Here is a 23,449-nt window from a genome sequence, read left to right as displayed (position 1 = left end):
CAAGATTATTAATAATTAAAAAAAAAAATACATTTTGTCGCTTAAGCTGCTGGTCGGAGATGATTACAACGTTGGGTGGCTGCCAACAAGATTCAGCGAAGAGAGTTATGAAATCCTTTCTAGTCGTTGTTTTATGATGGAAGAATATTATGAACGCAATAACGATTGCTATGTCCTAAAGGCTAGCAGGTAGTTACGTTTTATTATGATATATTTTTACAAATGGAGTGGAAATGACAAGGGCGTGAGGGAGGGTAATGAAAAGAACTGGAATACTGATTTTATGATTCCAATTTAAAAACTCTTAATTTTTTATTGTTTCTACCTTCTATCTGACACCATCTTTTCTTGTCCTATCTGGTTCTTTCAGGTCAACATGCTTCTTTATGGACCTGCTTTGACGTGTTTTGTTACGAATTACAAGCATTTTCATGTGTATTTTTTTTTTATTTAATGTGATCATTCTCTTTTCTTTAAAACTCCATATATGTTATTTCGAATATCTTAATCGTCTTTTTTCTTTTTCATTTCTACGTATTGTGTCCCATAAAAGGATAGAAGTTCAAAAGGAACCATATGCCACACTAACAATGTTAAATTATTGACATGCCTGATTTAATTGTTCGAAACTTGAATAACCGCCTACGATAGGACAGTTTGTTTACAACATTCGGTTTTAATTTAATTTTTGATCCTTTTGTCCAGTCACGATGAATTTTCCAGCAGATTTTTTTTTTAATACACCTATATGGATCTACATGTGTAGATTTGTTTTTGAATTTTAATTAAATTTCTATTACAATCTATACCTGTACATATACCTATTTCCGTTCCACTCTTTTAATCGAGTAGTATTCTATAAATTTGATGCAATTTTGAAATGAGGTCACTTTTGAAAAATATTATTTTAAGAACAAAGTAATAGAAATAGAAATACGAATATTGTCAGAACTTAGCAGTTTAATTTAGTCTGAATAATACCGAAATGTTATGTTACGAACAATTAACAGATTGGAGACAGTAAGTAACAGTTGGAAACTTAGGGAGCCGGAAATGAGAGAAACTTTAAAAAAAGTTGCGGAATCTATTATTTCCGATAAATGTGATAACGAAGAAATCAGAAACATATTGAAAAGCAGTTCTGAGAGACAATTTGAGTATGCCTTAGGTAGGTAAGAATAAAAATGACTGTAACTAAAGTGTTATAGAGCCTTCAACGAAATAATACAACAATGTTTGCTCGTCTTTTTTTTGTAATTAATTAAAAATATTCTTATTAATTTGCCAATCTGTAACTCTTTTAACGGATACTTAATTTAATTAAAAATTTAATTTAATTAAAAATTTAGTTAAATATTCGATTAAAAATAAGTGAAAACCAACTATTTAAGGTTCGAATATCCCCCGTTTTATTTTCTTAGAAATTATTCTGTTGTTTTAACGTTAAACATTTTCAATGTTTCTTAATATGTCCTTTAAAACCTCGTTTTAGAGTTAGATGAATCACGAGACGGTATCATAGCTGTGATACGCACATGGAAAGGAAAAAAGCGTTCAAAGGCAGTGACGTCACTGAAATCTCTTATTACGGATAATCTATCGCCTGACAATATTATTAACGTAGAAGTAGATCAAAAACCGGGTGGAATTAATCCTGACAGAGCTCACAAAGGGTATTTGGCGCATCTTTGTCGTTTGATTGTGAACCGACTACAGACACTTGTTAACGATTCCATAGAAGAAGACCCCGAGATAAAAAGCAAAAAGAAAATGGTGCAGGAGATTTATGCCGAGAGCCTGATGCATCTTGCCCTTCTAAGAGAGATCAAGCCTTACGAGGAGAACGAAACTGTTGAACGAGTCAAGGGACTTCTAATTTCTGGTAAAGAAATTGTTTATTGTTTTTATAATATACAGTAGAATCTCGATGATTGCACGATTATTTGGAAACGACCAAAGTCGAAGGTTTAAGTAACAGGCAGCGGTGATCATAGTTAGTGAAAATATACTGTGTAAGTGGGATTCCGGTTTCCTTGTTTTTCTTTTTCTTTTGCAATTATGGAGGTTCGATTGTAATAAAATAGATATATTTGTACTACACCGCACAGGACAATTAGACGATCGGTTACTTAACCCTAGGGTGACGTGTCTTGGGTTTTGGTTCCAGGGATCATTGGGAATCCCCACGATCTTAGATTCTATCAGGAAATGTACAAGTCAACAAGGCAAAGAAAGACACTCGAAGAAAGCTAAATAAGTTAAAAGCGTAGAATCGTGAATTTCATTATTTTATTGCGTAGAACATAGGCTCAAGAAAGAAGGTTTCAAAGTGGGCATTCCTATAGAAATAAGTTTAAACTAGAGTTTCATCGTACTTAGGTAGTTTATAGGTAACTGTTTAGTTCTAGAAACACGAGTACATATGTGTGCATGAATGTGATTAAGTCATAGTCGATTTACCTGGTCTACTTATACGCATTATAAAAAAGAAGAACGTTGAGTTCATTATTATGTATTTATATTTCTTTTATTATTCTACCTGAATTTTATCCCACGGCATTGACTGGCTCAATTATGGAAATTGAATGACGACAAATTCTGATATTTTAAAATAAACAATACGAAAATTAATTAAAGTTAACTTTTCATTTCTCGGACTGGTTTTTTATTTCGATTACTTGAATATTTCACTACTTGAATTCTTGAAACCTTAAATGCTTGAGTTCTTGGGTGCTTGAGTGTTTGAATGTTTGAATGTTTGAATATTTGAATGTATTTATTTCATGTCTAAATTTATTCTCTTAAATTACTCAAACATTCGATCCTCTAATTATTTTAAATAGTGTATTAAAAATGAATGTACATACATATCTGCTTATAAAGTCGTATTAGAATATTTATTGTACGCTATATCAGGACGATAGATTTTAATACTTTTTTCAAATTTACATGTAATGTAGCAATTTAATCTCGATATTCAATGTAGATAGATTTGAACTTAATAAGTTATAATTAGCAAAGTCTAAATGCAAGATATGTAGGTAATTATAACTGACTGTAGCTTTTCTCAATTTCTATTTGTTCACCATTTTATCTTTTACAAAACCTCTGGTGAAGATGTATCTTGCCAGGCGTTATAATCAACCTAATAACGATGATAATACAACAATGAATTTGTTTAAAATATTCAATAGGTAAATTGCAGAAGCATAGACCGATAATGATAAAAGGGGGCAAATATTCTGGCAAATCATCGCTGCTCTCGAGAATGTATGCAGATGCTTCCACCTGGTTGGATTGCACAACTTTCAGGGTTGTTCGCCTCTGTGCTTCGACCCCTCGATCAGCGTACAGCTTAGAGTTACTTCGAGTGCTCTGTCAACATATTGGTTTTCTCTCGGGTTTATTGGATGGCAACCTTCCCAAAGACGCTTCATTCGATCCTCTATATTTGAACAACTGGTTCAGTCAAATTATGAGACGAATCGAGGAGGAACCGATGAAGGAACAGTTGCTGATCCTTATCGACGATCTTCATCGATTGCATCCATTGGAATGCAACATTATCGCTGCTCTATCATGGCTACCGTTATACTTACCAGCAGGTAATACAAAAAATCCATTTTCTCATTTCCGTATCTACACATTCAATTCTCCAAGAATATTTTCAACAGTGAATTTTGGCTTGCAAGGAACCTTCGTGTAATATTATTGCATTATTTAAAGTTAGAATATTGTCCAACTTTGAATTACACAGTTGCATAATTTGATTTCGAACAGTACGGATCTTGGAATTTTACAGATTTACACCTTCAATAGTTCAGACTTATATTTTTACTTTCTGTTTCCCTGAATAGTGAACTGCTGTGAATTTTATATTTAAACAATCTGAAATAACCTTGACACCTAGAGCACACTTTTTTCTTATAAATTAAAATGGCACAACTTTATGATAATATTAATTTTAATATTAACGTAATATTAATTTTAGGGGTGCACTTGGTGGTAACGACTGCTGTACCTCCAGAAATGTTGCGTCTCACACCTGCACAAAAGGAAATATTCCGCAGCAATGACATTTTAATCGAACTTCAAGATCCAGGTACCGATTCAAACGAAATGGAGAATGTCTTTGGCGCATTGGAGAAACTCATAGGAGAGACTGCGGCTAACAGAATTGGCGGAATTTTGGCTTGCACGGAATATGGTCTATCCGAAACAGAAATTCTTGAGGTGATTATGCAAACTACGGACGATGAACACTCATTCCTTGAAGATGGACTGTTTGACTTTTCGACTTGGTGTTTGGTCAGAAGAACATTCGACGAAAGCCTGAAGGTAATTTTTAAACGACACATTATTTTATACAATCTCTCCAAAAACTGCTATAAGTTATTTTCTTCCTTAGTGTGTCGGGACACTTTACACGGTACACATAATTCTTAGCAGATCACTTATTATTTTGTTACAATAAGATATATATATATATATATATATATAATAATAATAATTTGAGAAGAATTACACGTGTACTCGAAAAATTTTCAAAATTGATTTCCTCCACTTTTCTCAAACGTTTCTTACTTTTAATTATTTACCACAGATTTTGCAACTTTATGTACATTTAGTTAGCTATGCTTCACTTTGAAGAAGACGGAGCTTCGATACTTGGTACAACAGATTCACCTAAATTGAAACACATAGCAAAATTCTAGATACCTTGTTCCTATAGAAATCTGTTTGTGAATGCAACCATTCTCGACTGCTGAATCATTTGTCCTACAATTAATACACTATTCTACTAAAAAAAAAGAATAAGGAAAAAGCCATTAATTTTTCACCGTATTACGTGTCATGTAAAGGTTTCTAGTCACCTTAAGAATCCTCTCGAGAATTGTTATTAATATTAACGAACAATGTTTCACATTTAAGGTTCGCGTGATGAGTGGAAGGCTGCTTTTTGGTTGGCGACATCCTATTCGTGATCTGGCTCGAAAGAAATACTTTCCTAACCAAGAGACTCTGAGGAGCGACCATACAGAACTTGCGAATCTTTTGTTTTGGGAATATTTCGTACTCAAGGATGATAGATCATCTCCAGAAGTGGAAACTCCTCTAAAGGAGACACCCTATCAAAGTAGACCAGTATCACAGGATATAGCGTACAACCTGAGGCATGTAGAGGAGGCCTGGTTACATTTACTACGAGCTGGCGATGTGGAAAGGTTAAAAAAATTAGCTGTTTGCGCGTTCGATTTTCTTCTCGCGGCCGTGCAAATGATATCCGTCAGTTATTTGAGATGCGTTCTGGAGCATTCGAGAAGATACCTCCTTGAGAGAGACTTAGAGTTAGTTTATTACACCGTGAGAAAATCAAGCGATATCTTGACAAGGGATCCCCTTCAACTTGGAGCACAACTCATTTGCTGGTTAAGACCTGTAGCTGAGGATGAAAGTGATTTGGTGAGGAGCTATTCATTCTTAACATTATTTGTTTACGTTAGAATTCAGAGATTTATTTTCAAAGCAATTTTTTCGTTTCCATCTAACGAAGTACCTTAGGTTTATTACTTTGACCTGTCGATCTCTCAATTGCAAAAGATTGTACTTCTATTTGTCATTGGGAATAAGATTAAATGAGACACATATGTGTGTGTGTGTGCGTGTGAAGGTTTTTCTTGTTTTCTCTGTACACTATTGGAATGGGTCGCTCACATTATGGAACACTGTATATATCACAGTACCAATGAAAAACAAAATTTCTACTTCAAGGTTAGCAAAATGGTAACAGCGGCAATGGCCTGGTGCGATGGTTACACAGCACCACTATTGGTACCACTGAACGGTTGGCTCCAACCACCCTTGCCTCTTCAAATTCGCACTTTATCCTGTCCACAAGGTGTGAAACTTGTCGAAGCTGCCCCTTCTGGACAACACGTTATCGTTATCCCTTTCCAAGGAGATGCTGAGCTCTGGCATGTGATGTCTAGCCAGTTGGTTCATACTTTCTCCGGTAGTTCTCTCAATTTGATAAATTTTCGTCAACTATGTTTGATTCTGATATGGTTGCGTCTTTGAAAACAATTGTTCGCAAGTTTATATGCAAAGTACATTTAGACGCAAAGGCAATTGTATTGATTCACAATTCAATACGAATGATTTTCAATTTTTAGGTTAATGTAAAAGTAGAGAGTAGAATTGTTGCTTAAAATATCATGAATCACAGTTTGAAATGTCAGATATTACTGTGTTGCATATGTATATTGGCTTCCATGTACGTTATAATGTTTTATCTAAAATTATTTCAGGACACTCTGGTCCAATCTCGTGCTTAGCTGTGACACAACATTCGCAGTACTTGCTGACAGGCTCCGAAGATACGTCAGTTATCGTGTGGGACATGAAGACACTGACTTTATCGTTGAGGATCCAAGAACACATTGCTCCTGTTTTGTGTTTGACTACTGCGCTCACGAATTTTGTGATTGTCAGGTTCACAATTTTATCTTATGTCACTTACTCGCTATTATTCTGTAATCACAGTATACATTACAATTTACCATGCGATTTTTAAATACGTGACAATTAACACTTGATTTTTCCTGATTTTGGTATTATTTATATCATATTCTTCTTATTGACAATATTTATATTATTGTAATATAGTATACAGATATTTGATAGCGCTTTCTATACTTGAAGCACTTTTCTACAGGACACTATTACATCCTTACTTTTCTACACGTCCTTCAACTAACTCATGCGCAAACTCTCCAATAGAATCATCTAATAAATTCAACTATGTGCTTTCCTTTAGCGGAGGCGAAGATTCCAGAATCATCGTCACGAGTTTGCAGAATGGTAATGTTCTCATGAAATTCGACCACCATAGAGGACCAGTAAACTCCATTCGCGTTGATTCCGCTGGCGAGATTCTTGTTTCCGGTTCGTCAGACTGTACAGTCTGTTTATGGTGTCTGAAGAAATTCACGATGCTGAAAAACATCGTCTTGCCTTCACCGGTGACGATGCTCGATGTATCGGCTGATTCTGTTTTTTTGTTGGCGGCCTGTGAAGATCAGAAATTGTACCTGAGGTCCTTGGCAACAGGAACAGAGATTCATACGCTGAGAGGTCATCAAGGAGAAGTCAAAAGTGTTTGTCTTGCGAGAGATTGTAGAAGAGCTATCGTTGGTGGCACGAAGGGCAAAGTATCCGTTTTCGATATGCATAGTGGAAGATTGACACGAACATTGACAACATATCCTTCAGCGGACGTCACTGCTGTCAAAGTAAGTAACATGTTGCTTAATCAGTACATGTGCAGTACGTTCCTAAACTTTGAGTGACACAATTTTCTTCATTTACGTTTACAAAAAGATACGATATTTCTCAATTTCAAAACGTTTGTCCTCAAATTCATGGCGTCGTACTTTTTCATCTTTGAATTAAGCACACATGGTCTTAGTCGTAGTATATTATTAGTTGAAACGGTTCTCGTGTACTATCAACATTTTGACGGGTCAAAACAAAGCGAAATGAGGGTTATGGAAAAGTTAAAGAGGTTAAGTCAGCGAGATATCCCTCTTGCCTCTATGCTGGCACACTGATCATTTTTTCGGTAACGGATAGTATCGCTTGACCGTGACTTTAGTCTATTGAATTTTCAATTCATAATATCGTTGGTAATTTATTTCTCTCAAAAGGTGACCGAAAAAGATGACTTTCTGATAACTGCTGCTGGGACTCGGGTAACGTATTGGAATTTTCGGGGAGAGGAAGCATTTTCGAAACCCAAAAAACCCGGCAAGCAGGAAACCTTGCTTCCTCATACAGCTCCTATCTCTTGTTTGGATATATCCAGAGATGGAGCAATGACAGTCACCGGTGGAGTGGACTCTCTCGTCAACCTCTGGCAGCTAAACACACACGAGTTGCTTTCAACTTTTGAGGGGCACATTGCCAGCGTCACGTGTATTGCATTTTCAGCTTCCGGTTTATTCGTCGCCTCTGGTGTGTAAATCGATTGTTTTCACGATAATAGATATTCTTCAATTATTTGAAAAGTATTATTTATATAATCTTTTTTTGATTCACTTTTCCTGCACGTCACTATATAGTGAAAGTCAACCTTTTCGTTTGTATCGTGTTACATTTAGCACACTGAATTTTATATTCTTTAAAACAGACTGGAAAGCAGTTTGACCTGGAATTTACGATTTCTTACATTTTGTACGTGTACACTATTATCAATTGGTTTTGGTTCTAAGTAGATTATTTTAGTTCTGAGTATCACGTATAAAGTAAAACCGTTGGAAAGTTTTAATTGGTCTTAAATAATAGAGGGAGATGGAAAGGCAAAATTCGTGTCTGATAGTGTTATCAGTTCTTACAATAGAAACTGCATTCAATACAGGTTCGGAAGACAAAACAGTCCGCGTTTGGGGATTGACGTTGGGTTTGGTTGTATCAACGTTTAAACATCAAGCAACTGTTACGAACGTAACAGCAATGTTTGACGGACGAAGAATTGTTAGTTCCGATAGAGGTGGTGCAATTCGAGTCTGGGCAGCTGATACTGGTACTCTAATTCAATCTGTATGTGGACCTGGTCGTTGCATCACAGTTGCCCCTGATATGAGGTAACTAACACTGATACTAGTAAATCTGTTTCTGTGTTCATCATTACTTACGATCTTTTATTTCATTTTTTGAATACTATATATTCACTTCTGTCTGTCAAAAACTTTCTAATTTTACTTTGTGAAATCATGTATCTCTTCTAAAATGCTTTAATTGCGAAATGAATTCAACAACCACAGTTGATGACTTGTTTTAAAAATATTTTATTAACGAATTTTAACCATACAGTAATAACAAAATTTCAGGTACGCAGTATGTGGAACAGAAGACAATCAAGTACGTATAGTAAGTTTAGGAGCTGGCCCGGAAGAGAAGTATCAGGTGTCTCATTCCCAAGACATCACCTGTCTCGTAGTTACTCCAGACTCTCGGTCTTTGATTACGGGTTCTATAGATATGAGTTTGAAAGTCTGGCAACTGGCTGGTGGGAAGTTATCACAGGTTTGTTTATTAAATTTTAGATTTTATTGTAATTACTCACATTACTGTAAATACGGAATTAAAAACTCTTGAAAGGAAAAACAAATTTAAATGTAGTGTGTAATACAAGAAATTAAATGTATCATAAATATATATTCGAACATCGAGATTTGAATATGTGAAATGGCACTACAATAATTCCCGTAATTCGTAACTTCAAATTTCAATTGTTTATAAAAAAAAGTGCTTATAGAAACATTCTAGATTTACCTTTTAAAATATCAATTTCTTGGGTCATTTATATCGGCCTCAATTTAATATCAAAATCTCCACCTACCCCGCTTTCAAGTGAATTGAATGTAGAGTGCCCCAATCGTCACCGGTCGATTTACTTTTTGAATAAAACTCAAACGGTTTAAGTAATCTTAATATTTGTTCTTTCACTTAAAAGTACAAACTTGGGAGTTAATAATGGATTAAGATATCTTCCAAATAACCGTCTCGGCGTTTTTACAGACCACCAACCTTTTCCAAAAATTTTTCATAACCGTGTACTTTTCCACGATTGATTTCCCATCTGTCTAAATGACATACGATGTCAAGTTTCAGGTTAATCGGTTTGACGTTTTAAAAATAGCGCGAAATTCAAATCGACCGGCGATGATTGGGACTCTACCTTGTGGAGTGAAGCAGTAAAGACAACTCCAAAAGGCCCAAACAATTCCATGTTTAGGTCCTTGTGGGTCATACGGATCACGTCACCTGCGTTGCAGTTTCCGTCCTTGATAAGTCCATTGTAGTGTCCGGCTCTAGAGATGCTAATCTCATCGTTTGGGATATTAATACTGGTGCAGACCTCCATACTCTAAAAGGCCATTTGGGTTTCATTACATGCGTGAAACTATCAGGTGATGGAAGTCTCGCAGCATCGGGTAGCGAAGATAAGAGTCTGATTATCTGGGATACAAAGAAGGGTTGTTCTCTGAGCAGCATCATGTTGCACGTGCCGGTATTGGGTCTTGAGCTGTCCACAGATCTTTCAAGACTCGCGCTACATCTCCTGGAACACAAGTGCATGCCTATTCTTTGTTTACACAATACTCCGGCGCAATATGTTAAATTGCCAGATTACGTTGCACCTTGGTGCGATATAAGAGATTTAAGACCATCTGGCCCAAAAAGACCGAATAAAAGACTGTTAAAGAAGGAGGTGTCATTGGATAGTGACACATGGCACAGGAAATATGGCCACCTTACATCAGGTAGGCTCTTGTGAGAAATTCCTTGATATTATGTACAGCAAACGTATTTTCCTAATCATCGTTAGTGAAATAATGTCATATCAAATAACGTCAAAATCCATAATTGCTTTCTTGGTGAGTTAGAGCTTTTCAAAGTTGCATATCAGAGAAACATTATGACAGACTCTTTGAGCAAGCTTATGATTTAATATACTTATGTGTGTTTTAAACGTTTCAACTTCATTTTTTTTGGATCCTCTTTGGTAATAACGAGAAGAAACTTCATTCTGTAACAAAATGAAGAAAAGAGGAAAAAATATGCAAATTACGTAGACGAGAAGAAAAGAAAGTGAACAATATTTTGTATGAAATAAATGATTGAAAAAGAGAAAATAGAAGATTAAGATTAAATACTGACAAAATTTAAATAAAATCTAGTCACTAGTACTACTCTCTTTTTTCTTTTTGTCCAAGTAATTGCGTATTTTTTGTTGAAGAGGACCTAAAGAAAATAAGGTCAAAAGGGAATTTTCTCGAAGCCTAAACAAAGAAGAGATTCTCGTATAATAGCTCTAAAAGTGACTGATATAATATGAAGTTTAAATGTTACATCTTGTTTAGGAATATCAGCATCATCGGTGGAGAATCTACAACGACGATTTAGTGTTAGTGCTTCCATGGATGAAATCAGTAAAGTTGGATTAGCAAGTAGTCCATCGGGACTTGGTCCAGAGCAGGCAGCTCTTGCTCAGTCACAACATTTCGACCAACTCGAAGCCCTTTGGAATAAACAATCACCTCCTTCTAGACCACGCCTTCATGGCAGAACTTTGTCGAAACAAAGTTCATTACAAGCTACACGAATATCTGACTCTGACGAAGAAGGTAAATTTCTGTTTAGTAAAACATATTGGTAGACAACTTTCTAAAAAATAAATTGAGTGAAAGTAGAATTTTTTAAAAACGAATAAAATCATTTTCTATGAAAGAATTAAGAGACATTAATTGAAAATATCATTGTCGAACGAATAAAAACTGTTTTCTTATTTTGCAATATCCATTGCAATAACACTTATGGAGTTTATCGTTGCAAACACAAATTCGAAAACAATTGTTTTAGAATTTTCAATTTTCGAAAAGTATCAACTTCTGTATAAAATGTATAATTTTTAACAAAAATAAAGTTTATTTGGTGATGTACAAAAGTTTTCAAAAAATAACTTTTCTGAGCTTTGTTGAGGAAAACACAAGATGAATTCTGGATAACATAGAATTAAAACTTAATCTAGAGGGAAAAAAAAGTTACACCCATTGAACATTATTTTTATTCAAACAAGATATAATATTTCACCCACTTAATGACACTCAGAAAACACGTGTGTACCACTATACAATCTCTTTTTAAAAGTGTTCTTTTATTTCAAAATTCAATTGAGCAATATATTAAACTTGAAATAAATCCAGATTCTAAAAGATTATGCTACATATATTTATAATATCATGTTTTATAAAATCGAAGTTACATTAAAGTTACGACAAAACTGTTAAAGTGAGTTCAATAAGTCCATTATGCACATGTAGTGTATAGAATTAGTTTAAATTTTCGAAGACTTTTCATTCAATACGATAAAATTTATTATAAAGAATTATTTTGGTGTAATCAACGAGATTTTTCTTTCAGATGTACCAGTTTAAAATAATATTTCATTAGAAGATGAATGGACTAAACTCTGCAAAATTCTAATTGTCATACCTTCTCCTCACATTGATTGTCTTTCAAATAAACAAAATAGAGAAAAATCTAAAAAAAAGAGTACGTCCCTGTAAGAAGTTCCAAGTTACGAATTTTTCGTGTCTGATGCAATAAACGTATCTGTATGAATACACAATGTATATGTGTAATGAAACACGTCTAATATGTATATCGATATTAGAGAAAAATAAATTACAGTTATTTACTTTTATCTTTCACCCCCACCTTATCAAGGATAATTTTTAACAAAGAGTATAAATAAATTACTTTCAAATAGTTACTCGTTTCAATTAACTTTTTCTCTTATAGAACTATGTCCTTTGCAGAAATCATGATTAAAGTAAAATCACGAAGAAGACACTTCATGTTTACAAATCTTATCCTTTACACGAGCGTTGCATGACAATTGTACGAGTATTTATAATCTCTTGATTAAATTTTATTTGTAATAGTCAGCCACGATTCGCCAAGCTTTAGGTGCCATAAAACCCTCTGGTGGATTTTCACCAGATTTTGCCAATTCTGAAATAATTAAATAAATGTTGTTGGTAGTTAATATTTAATTTATCAGTACTTCAACTTAAGATATATCTTAAATAATCATTTTTTAAAATTCAGTTCTATTTTTTTGGTAGACATTAAATTGTGATCTTTTCATAAATTGTAAAATTTCATTATAAAAATATCCTTCGCCATTCACAACATTATATTAAATTATCCAATTAGTATTCTCTTCGCATACTTAGAAGTAAATTCTACTCCAGATTGAAACATATTTTGGCATTGTAATAAGCTATAGCAGAGACGAAGAGAATAATTCGTTTAAAATTATTGATAATAAGTAAGCTACTTTGCATATTCTACAAACTTTAGATAGTACATACTGATTTTTTTTATATCAACTGTACATAGTGCTTTTCATTTGAAAGATAATAAACTATTACCATAAAATAAATATATTACAAAAGGATGTATAACAAAACATAACTGACCTCGCATTTTAGTTCCTGATATGAAACTGAAGTCGTGAGATCGTTCTGGTTCAAAGAATGCCATCTTTTTTAGCCTGTTATCGTAAGCTGCTACTCTAAACGGAATTATTTCAAGATTCTGAAGGCCTGGTGCCATTGTCAACACTCTCGCGCCATGCGTTACATCGTACAGATTACCTAACATTATAAACAAAAATATTACTTTATTTATAAATTAATCACGGAAGAAATGTAATTATCACTCGAAAAGTTATTTCGAGACGCACGATAGTGAAAACTTTGTTCATCCTCGAGGTAAGTACATAGAATAAAGAGCGTTAAACTATTTTTTTAAAACATCCTGTATATGTTTAACACGGCATGTTTGCAGTTTCATTTTAAATTTTAATTAATCGGGGAGGTACCAAGGCGTGTAAAACATTTTTTCACCCTAGATTCTAAATACGGATAAAGTGTGAAATTTGTATCATTTTAATATTACCATCTGGTGTTTTAGATTTGTCGGGATGCGGTAGACCCGCAGGATCGCGACCAACTATGTAAAAATTTGCTCCCGCTATCATTCTTGCCTTAGCATGCCATTGTACCTGCGAAACAAATAGTACATCGCGAATTCATTTATTGAAAGTACACAGAAAAACCAGTAAGTGTACAAAACTTCGAATTAAAGAATTGGGGGCATTCTTATGTATGTTGTTATAATCACATGGAATTCAAATGGCCATTCAATAATACTATGATATTAATTGCAAAGATTATTAATATATTGGTACCTCTGTAGGTCCAGCATATAACATTGGGCTTGGAAAAATAGAAAGTATAGTATCTGGATGTAATACACCTTCCTCGATAACACTTTGGTGCTGCTTTATCCTTACTGATAATGGGACATCGTCCTCTTTCGTCCATCCTCCTAAAGGATGCAGTAAAAGAACTGGTTTTTTAAAGCCACGTTCTTCCAAAAGGTGTTTCCTCGTGTCCTGATATTAATGGCAATAAATTCAACGTATTGCAACAAAAAAATATGTTAAGTAAATAATTTTCACGATTAATAATAGAAATAATAATTTGAAACAAGGACACAAAAGAACACTATAAAAAGTAATGTAATCTTCTGTGTAATTTATTACAGAAGTTACCTTATTATTTTTAGTTATCTGAACAGGTAGTAAATATTAACAGTTATTAGAGAGAAAAATTATTGTACGTTATAGTGATTACGTAATTAGTTACCGTTAAGATAAATAATAATTGTTGACTTTTTTTCCTCCACTATTGCGTGTAATTTCATTTAAATAATGATAAAAATCGAGCTACCTGCATTAAAAGTGCATGACCATTATGCACCGGATTTCTCAATTGAAAAGCGAAAACAACATCGGCACCCATCTCTTTACACTTTTCTCGTACTTCATTGGGAGTGAGTCTGTATTGGTCAAGACCATCGTTCCACCTAATTCTCTCAAAAACCTCCAACTCTCCTCCAACTAGCCAATCGCCTGATTTTTTAATCATCTTAATGTAAGGATGGTCAGGTTCGTTCGTACCAAATTGTCTGCAACATCTGTTACGATTTTCTTTCATTAGAAACAAAAGATTCTAATTTTTACAAAAAATATTCAAACGTCACAATTGGAAACCATTTAAAATAAAGAAAAAACTTAAGAATTGAATCAAATTGCTTTAAATATTAAAACTTTATAAACATATTGCAAAAACATATTTGTGAACAGACTATAGTTTAGTATATTTGCAACAACAAATTTGAGAGAATAATAATTTTTTAGTTTATCACGAATTCGTGGTACAAATGATTTGCACATATTTGTCACTTATCAAAATGAATAAAAAGAAATTCTCAGTAAGATTTATATCGTTAATTATATTATTCTGCAGTAAGAAATTGTTTTAAGTGAACGTAAACAATAGGAGGGGACAATTTAAATCCGGTGTAATAATTATCACTTTAAAGTGAAAATTACTGTACAGGAATTAAAACAATTTCAGTCATTACTCTGACCGCTTCTGTGCATTGAAATAACAAGCCTCGTACGAAATTGAAGTTTAGTTGCAATTTGCCATAAAATAAACTGGCTGATATATATTTCGAACCTTTCTTCCTTTCGATGCGCAAAAAATTCTGGTCTCTGTAAAACTGCAATGAGTCGGCCTTGGTGTTTTAGAGCCAATGCTGGTTCATTGCTGCATTTTTGTTTTTGATCCGTGGTAACTGCAAGAACAATTGGTATCGACTGATTCACCACTCTTCCGTTGTATTCAAGGGTCTTGAAATGTTGGCACTAAGGAAAATAATTTTCTTCTTGGTTAACCCTTTCATTGATTTCAACGTGTTCAATTTTGCACGTAACGTCTGATAAATGATGTTCCAATTCTACTACCTTCTTTTTCCTTTTTCCAGTTTCAAGTTTCTAACTTTAATTAATTTCTAAATGTCTAACACGTGTCTATTACACAGTATTTCTATTTGCACCAATGTTTATAAACATTGACGACTGTATGGTATTTAATATCTGCTTTTTGTTAATTTTTCTATCTATTAACTTAAAACTAGTTAAAGTAAATAATATTGTACCACCGTCAATATTCACAAATATAAAAGTAAAAACAATAAGCAATGAAATAAATACGTTAGCCAAATTGTACTCGATGTCAATTAGGAAAAAATTTTATTTCGTACTTTATTATAGTAAACAGTAGTCTGTACACTTAGTATAATTGAAATAAATCGTTCTTACCTGCAGGTACTCATCCTCTCTCATGAAACCTCTGAGAGGACTTGCCCAACCTTCAGCGAGTACTTGAACCCATTGCAAGTCGATATCGGTGATCTCGATACCTTCAAAGTGAGAAAATATTAGATGCGTAACGTAATATCTTTAACTTCTAGGACACGACACAACTTTCAATTTCAACCGATACGCTGCAGCGTATTATGTAAATTTTTGTAATATTCAAACGAGTTATGTCAAAGAAAAAATATTGAAATAATCAGTATATATAATACCAGATCACCTATAGACGATAAGGTTTCATTCGGTAATATAAAAACATACTGGACACGAGCTTAGGGTTTTCAACTATTCTTAATTATTTATACGATACAGGATGTTTTTCTTCCATAAATACTGTACTAACAATGATAAACCATGACGACAATGAAAAATTTGTGAAGTTTCCTTTTTTAAAAAGGAAACTTAATTACAGATTAATTAATGAATTACACGTACAATCTAAAGTTTGTATAAATTCTGCAAATATAAATTCACTAAATATTTACCGAATTTTTAAATATTTAGAATGTTTCAAAAAATTATAATCAGTTATTGCGCGAATCGATAGTTAATTACTTTATATTAATTTTAGTATTAACTTCTGAATAAAGAAAATAAAGCGTAATTAAAGAAAACAAAGTTTGTGTGAATTAAAAACATACTGAGAAGCTTCTCGGCCTCCATTTTGGCGTCTTGAATTCTTGCATTGTCGATGAATAACTCTTCGACGACTTCTCGAATTTTCGGAATGAATCCTTCCCTTTCCAGCAACTCGATCACCATTTTTGTTGACGTTTCCACATTATTAATCTCGGTGTTTACAACAAGATCAGGTTGTCTGGGTACTTCGTATTCTTGACCAACACCCGTGAAACTTTGAATAACACCTTTCCTCGCTTTCTTGTATAACCCTTTAACGTCTCGCGCTTCGCAAATTTCGACAGATGCTTGTACGTAGATCTCAAAAAACTTTAATTTAAATTCTTCGAGAATCTTTTTAGCTAATAATCTATCGGCCTCGAAGGGAGAGACGAAACTGCAAATGGTGATTATACCACAGTCTGAAAATAATTTCGCTACCTCCGCTGCTCTCCGCACATTTTCTTCGCGATCTTCTTTAGTGAAACCAAGATTTTTATTTAAACCTCCACGGACATTGTCACCATCGAGACTGTACGCTGGTATTCCCTGAAGTAGTTAATTCGAGTGAAAATTGATAATTAATATTTATAATATGATAACTTACTAAGTTGTGAACAAAAGACTAAAACAAGACGGTCGATTTTATACATCCGAAAAAGGGTTTTCTTTTGCCAACAGTCGATATGCTTTAACTCAGGCTGTAACCGGGGAAAGTAAACAGAATAGAGTCTTGAATTATCGTCTTGAATCAGGCAACTTGTAACCGAGAATACTCCTGATACGAGTCATTAGTAGAAATGAAAATAGTTTACACTACCAATGGAAGATGAGTCCAAAAACAACCTCGTTCCTGCAATTTTTAATTATACGTTGTTCAAATTATTTCTAAAAAAACTTTCAACAACGTATAATTAAAATTATAATCAAAACAAAGTCGCATTTGAACTCATTCTTATTAGAAATATCTTAATGAAGGTTTCAGCGATAAAATTTGAATAAAAAATGCAAGAATATTTATTTTCATTGGTGTAGCGTTCCCCGAATTGTCTTACGTGATAAATAATAATTAACTATTAGAATTTTGGGTATTCGTAACGTATCAAATAGTTTGACACGTTTCGTTATTTTATCAAACTCGAAAATAAAATCTTAGGAATATATTCTATTTTAAACATTTTCAATTTTGTTTACTCCACACATTAGTTAACTTATTTATTATATTACACCAAAACTACTTTTATATTTATCGATAGAAACATAAAATAAATCTTCATACATCGTGATGTATAAACACTATCAAACTCGAAAATAAAATCTTAGGAATGTATTCTATTTTAAACATTTTTAATATTGTTTACTCCACACATTAGTTAACTTATTTATTATATTACACCAAAACTACTTTTATATTTATCGATAGAAACATAAAATAAATCTTCATACATCGTGATGTATGAACACTATCAAACTCGAAAATAAAATCTTAGGAATGTATTCTATTTTAAACATTTTCAATTTTGTTGGCTCCACAAATAAGTTAATTGAATCATTATATTACACAAAAACTACTTCAATATTTATCGATAGAAACATAAAATAATCTACGTACATCGCGATGCATGAATATTATATACGAAAAATAACTTTACCTGCGAAACAAGATAATTCTCAAGCTCAAAGGAGATTGAAGTCTTTCCAGCACCTGAAAGTCCCGTTAACCAAATGGTACATCCGCGAAATCCTTTGAATCTTCCATAAGACTCTCCACGTTTCTCCCTCGAAACATGATGTATCTGCTGCGTCACATTTGTTGCGAGAATCTACACATCGCGATATTCACGGTGTTTGATTAATAGGAATAGTGATTAATAGGAAAATATTTTCATGAAATAAACATGACCAATATATGTAGGTGTAAATAGACAATATTTAATCAAGGAACGATTAAATAATCAAGCCCAAAAATAAAATGATATATAACTACGTGATAAAGCAATAGTTTCACGAATTATTAATTCGACATTGAATAAATTAAATCAAAATCATCGCTCATTTATCCGAGACTAAGGATTATAGTTTTAGTTAAATCGTAGTTAAACACACGAATAATTGTACGAATCCAGTAATAAATAATTATACGAATAAAAATTTGACACTTCTGGAAATGGATTATTTGCATACTTTTTTTTTAAATAAATTAATAATTAGAAAATACGATATAATACCTTATCGACATTTCTTCGTGCACTCCGATCATCCAAGAAGGAATTCATGTACATTCCCATTGCGAATAATATTTAAGTATCAATTTTTGAAATTTACGCTTTTTAAATGTTCGCTCGAGCTTATAATACGATTCAATTGTTTACGTAATTGGATTATATTAGTATCGATAAAATAATATTTCATGTACCTATATTACTTGTTTTATACTCGTTTAAAGAAAACTAATTTATTAAAATGTCAACTGCGTTTCTGTGTTTTAAATACATAAACAACATTGTTTCGGTTAGTTCATCACTCACACGGTAACGAAAATACCATTCGGATAGATGGTTGCGACTCAACTGCCGAGAATTTAAGTTCTGTCCAGCGAGAAAGTGAAATGAAAGTAACTCAACCCAATAGTGGGATCGAGAAATTTCACAAGATATACCTACTTCGAATACAAGATACAAGGAAATCGTAAAAGGATGATGGATATGTTACAGTGCGTAGTAAATAAGATATTTACGTTTGTGATTTCACATTTACACGTGTAATACTATAAGATATTTAAGTTGCGATACAATATACAATTATTAGACCAGATTTTCGTTAAGAACAATAAATGATAAATCGAGACAAAATTATGATCCATTAAAAAATTATAATTCCTTAGGAAAAATAAACGGAAAGAATTATTTAATGGTTTTTTTTTTTAGTGTCTCTTGAAAATATAAAGATTCTTGTTTTCAAAATATGCTCCAAAAAATCATAGTTATCCTTGTTCGTTTACATTTCGATCCAAGAAATGTGGTTCCTTTTAAAAACAAATTAGAGTCCATTAGTCGAAGCGACCTCATTTTTAATTTGTTATCAAAATCGAAATTTAAAAGTCTAAGAAAACTTGATTTTTCTATAGATATTTTACGAAGCACAAACATACTAACTCGCTTGTTTAATGATTTTTACGAGTTGACCAATCAATTAAATGAAACTATTACACAATATTATAATTTCAAGAATTTTATTCTGCTCCTCAGCAAAGGTACACATATGTATAATAATAATGTAGAAATCTTCAAAATTATTCGAAAATTTTGAAGTCTAGCTAAAGACAATAAATGACAAAAAAAAAATGTTGACTTTAAAATAAATTATAATTACCTACCCATTATTTTCGTTTTATCGGAAATTAAATTTCTAATACCTAAAACTTCAAACCTTAATGATCTTTCCCCTTCAATATACTTTAAGATTAGTATTGCAAATAATTTAATTATCTTTTCGGCTATCTACAATCTTCTATCAAGTGAAAACATTTTTTTTTCCAAAAAATGGTGTTTCATCCTAGGTTGCTAAAGGACTCACGATAATGTAGAAGGTGTTAACCCCTTACAGACCAATAATGTACTACAGAATCCGTACATGAACGATGAGAAACGTACTATCACATACTGATACGTTTCCTGCAGACGCGCTAATTTTAAGTGATACGAAGCTACAGAATTATAAGAACGAGAAACTTGCGTTTACACTCACTAGAAACACGATAAAACTGTTTCGGTTCAATGATTCAGCTTGCCCAGATGTTTTGTCACTTCTATATTTGCCCTGGAAAACTAACCATAAATTTATGAAGCAATGGTACTGACGCAACGTTCTTGAGTTTTACCGTTTTAACTATTTCTTAATTGTCTGAACATCATAAATAAGTTTCTACATGTTTATATATTAATTGTACAATTGTGTATACATTTGAACTTTTTGGCAAGTTTCCTCCAAAAAAAAAAAAGAAAAAAGAGAATTTCTGCACCCGAGATGAGAGATAATGGTTAAAATAATTCTGGGAAAAATGTTCTCCCACAATTGTTAAATTCAAATGATTAATCTATTAATAGAAAAAGATGTTTAAGTTAATCACACCTTCATTCTAATCATTTTTGTCCAATTTATGAATAAAATGGATATTAACTATAAATAATGAAAGTGCATAATTTTTTACAAAAATACATAATGTGGATATTTTATATTTTATCTGAAGTAAAATTTTTCCTATTCTAGTATATGTAATTAATCTTTGCATAATATTTCATTCCTTTTAATATGTGAACTCGCTTCTTGGAGTACTGGTATGTATTTCTGAATTACACTGTATAATGTTATCTAACGCTATACTGACTGCAGCCAATGAATAATTTCGCGTTAACTTGAAATCGAGTCTCATAATGCTTACGTGCCAATTTCTAAGTTGAGTACTATATTAAAATTTAAAGTTTCTATCATTCTTGGTAAAATCCAGTCTCGTATTGTATTATTGAATTTAAATAAAAAGGCTTCTAACTCGTTAAATTTACTTTATATTTCTCTTATTGCTATAAACTGTTATCAACTGCAAGGAAAAATATCATACTTAACAAGAAACTGACGTAATATTATAATAAATAAGTAACATCTTTTCCTCGATAAGAAACTTTAAGATTGTTTAAATTAAACAAAATGTTTGTAAAATCCATTGTATTTGTCCCAAAAGTTCATGTATATTTTTTAATAAAATAGAATATATAATTATATACATGGTACTCCAATACGTCTAAATATTTAACAATGTTTAGATATAGCCAAAAATATAATTAAATCATACTCTTTATATTAAATATGTATTTACATATTCGATATTATATTTTCACTTTAAAAGCACAACCGTTATATCTATACACTTCGTATTAACAAAGAGAACGTTTTATATTAGGAAAAATACGTTCTCTAAAATTCTTTCAAGAGTAAACGTTTGGAATTTGGTTCGTTAACAATTTACTGACTTACGTCTGCTATATATGTTTTTTTTCTTGACGGTTAAAAAAGATGGTGAATGCGAGACTGACGATAATCCATGATCTAGTTTCACAAGAGTGCAACGAGTGTATTGTTCCAATGATGTGGAAAAATAGATTCGAAAGTCAGTCACAGAACAACCATTTGTAACAAAAGAACAACCTTTCGATTAAATTATCACTTGTAAATATTATACATTATGAGTTTGAAAACAATTTCTCAACAACGTTTCGATTAATTTCGATTACTTGGTGCGATTAACTATAAAAGATTTATCGATCTCTACTGAAATAAATGTAATTTTAAAATAAATATTTATACGTTACGGTTGCAGTTTATTTTAAATATTTTGGTCTACTTTATCGATTAACTTTATCGTATCAAATATTTTGCAGATTATCGAAAATCACTAATGATTTTTTTTAAAACAATAATGATTCAACAAAATAGAATTCCTACCGTTTAAAGCAATTCGTAGAAACGTATTTCTGTTTCTTTATAAAAATGCTTCCCGATTTAATTATTTTCAAGCAGCAACTATTTACTAATAAGTCAAAATTATTCGCTTCATTGCTGAAAATGATTCAATGCTAAGATGTAGAACCATAACATGCGCCGCATGCGGAATTCTGGTAACCACGTATATGAAACACATCCGTCGAACGCCAATGGGCGTTCACCGCACGAATTGTATTGATTAACTAAACACTTATAAACTCCCACGGCACCGAAACGGTTATCATAGTAAAACATGAAATGAAACAAGAGTACAAGAAAAGTCATACGAGCCACTTGAACGTAACTTAAACCCATTTTTAAAAAGCGCGAAGAGAATGTAAACTAAACGCAGTAGAAGAAAAATTCATTGAACTTAATTCGTAGCTTAATTCTACGATGAAGTATTTAACGCAATATCAAATTAACAATGGTTTAATTAACAATCGAACTTGCTAATCAATTAATAAGTACTAATTAAGAAAATACAAATAACTTCGCATAAGACATACGAAATAAATATAATATTTATACATTTTTTATACGAATTTTACTAGTTTACTACATATTTCAACATGTCTATATATTTAAGGGGTTGTATGTTTTAATGAAATTAATTATTCGGGTGAAGTTTTAAAAACAGTGGTATACCAGAGTCTGTGGTAACAAACGATAGCTATATAAGAACCAAACAGGATTAATGAAAAATTTATAATGATAACAGATTCTCATTATTTGTTCATTCTGATGAAAATTATCTTTATATTTACAAACCAAGAATTTTGATTATTTTCTACAATTGATTTATAACTGATTCTTTTTCACAATTGATTTAAAACGCTCCCTGGAAGATAAAAATTATACTATTTCTTAAATTCAATCATCAATGTGTCTAATTAAAGTAATAATAGTTTTCAATTATCAGGAATAAAATCTCAAATCGAAATTTTTGAAACTCTCTGAAACGGAAAATTTAAAATACATCCCAATTATTGAAATTGATCGCACCTCTACTCACGCTCATAGTTATAACTCTCTATATGTATCATAATAAATAAATTAAAAATTCGATCAAGACTCACAGAGTTGATTCCTCCATTGGGATATAATATCGTTCTATTCTCACTCATTCTTCTCAACGAAGTGATATTCTCTTTGTTATTCGATTTTGGTTCGACATTCAGCTCAACCACGATGTCTTGAATACAAATTTTTAAGCGAGTAAACAATAATGACCTGTGTAGCAGCACTGAGTAGCTGGTGACACACGTGTTCTTTCATATATCACCGGGAAGGGTTAAGGAGGCATACATTGCTTCCAGGAGGGGAGAAATTGCACACTTTCTCTCTCTCTCTTCTCTCTCTTCCTCTCCCTCTCACTCTCTCTCTCTTTTTTAAACGCAACCCTGAATGTAGGAAAAACGGATACCAGTG

At 32.4% G+C, this 23,449-nt stretch overlaps 2 protein-coding genes across 4 annotated transcripts in view; one reads left to right on the top strand and one right to left on the bottom strand.

Moving 5' to 3' along the window:
- LOC143155322 (protein qui-1) overlaps positions 1-12,323 on the top strand; it is a 28,512-nt gene extending 16,189 nt beyond the window's left edge. For all 3 annotated transcript variants that reach the window (XM_076327930.1, XM_076327929.1, XM_076327927.1), the window contains exons 6-20: positions 47-189; positions 1,011-1,168; positions 1,493-1,882; positions 3,195-3,605; positions 3,992-4,338; positions 4,933-5,463; positions 5,773-6,013; positions 6,309-6,492; positions 6,818-7,292; positions 7,707-8,013; positions 8,417-8,642; positions 8,889-9,084; positions 9,797-10,325; positions 10,926-11,189; positions 11,986-12,323. In XM_076327930.1, the coding sequence (XP_076184045.1) occupies positions 47-189; positions 1,011-1,168; positions 1,493-1,882; positions 3,195-3,605; positions 3,992-4,338; positions 4,933-5,463; positions 5,773-6,013; positions 6,309-6,492; positions 6,818-7,292; positions 7,707-8,013; positions 8,417-8,642; positions 8,889-9,084; positions 9,797-10,325; positions 10,926-11,189; positions 11,986-11,999 (4,416 nt within the window). In that variant the 3' untranslated portion in view covers positions 12,000-12,323. The remainder of the gene's footprint in view (positions 1-46; positions 190-1,010; positions 1,169-1,492; positions 1,883-3,194; positions 3,606-3,991; positions 4,339-4,932; positions 5,464-5,772; positions 6,014-6,308; positions 6,493-6,817; positions 7,293-7,706; positions 8,014-8,416; positions 8,643-8,888; positions 9,085-9,796; positions 10,326-10,925; positions 11,190-11,985) is intronic.
- On the bottom strand, positions 11,764-23,203 carry LOC143155323 (bifunctional 3'-phosphoadenosine 5'-phosphosulfate synthase). The gene is made up of 10 exons (XM_076327931.1): positions 23,098-23,203; positions 18,133-18,303; positions 16,504-17,029; positions 15,806-15,906; positions 15,162-15,349; positions 14,367-14,613; positions 13,823-14,029; positions 13,531-13,636; positions 13,050-13,226; positions 11,764-12,579 (listed from the first exon to the last, which is right to left on the bottom strand). Exons 1-10 carry the CDS (start codon positions 23,143-23,145, stop codon positions 12,497-12,499), a joined length of 1,854 nt encoding a protein of 617 aa, XP_076184046.1. The 5' UTR covers positions 23,146-23,203; the 3' UTR covers positions 11,764-12,496.
- Between the last annotated feature and the right edge of the window lie 246 nt (positions 23,204-23,449).

Source organism: Ptiloglossa arizonensis, chromosome 2 (genome assembly GCF_051014685.1).
Source record: "Ptiloglossa arizonensis isolate GNS036 chromosome 2, iyPtiAriz1_principal, whole genome shotgun sequence".
Classification (NCBI taxonomy): Eukaryota; Metazoa; Arthropoda; class Insecta; order Hymenoptera; family Colletidae; genus Ptiloglossa; species Ptiloglossa arizonensis.
This window is presented reverse-complemented; position numbering and strand designations above follow the sequence as displayed.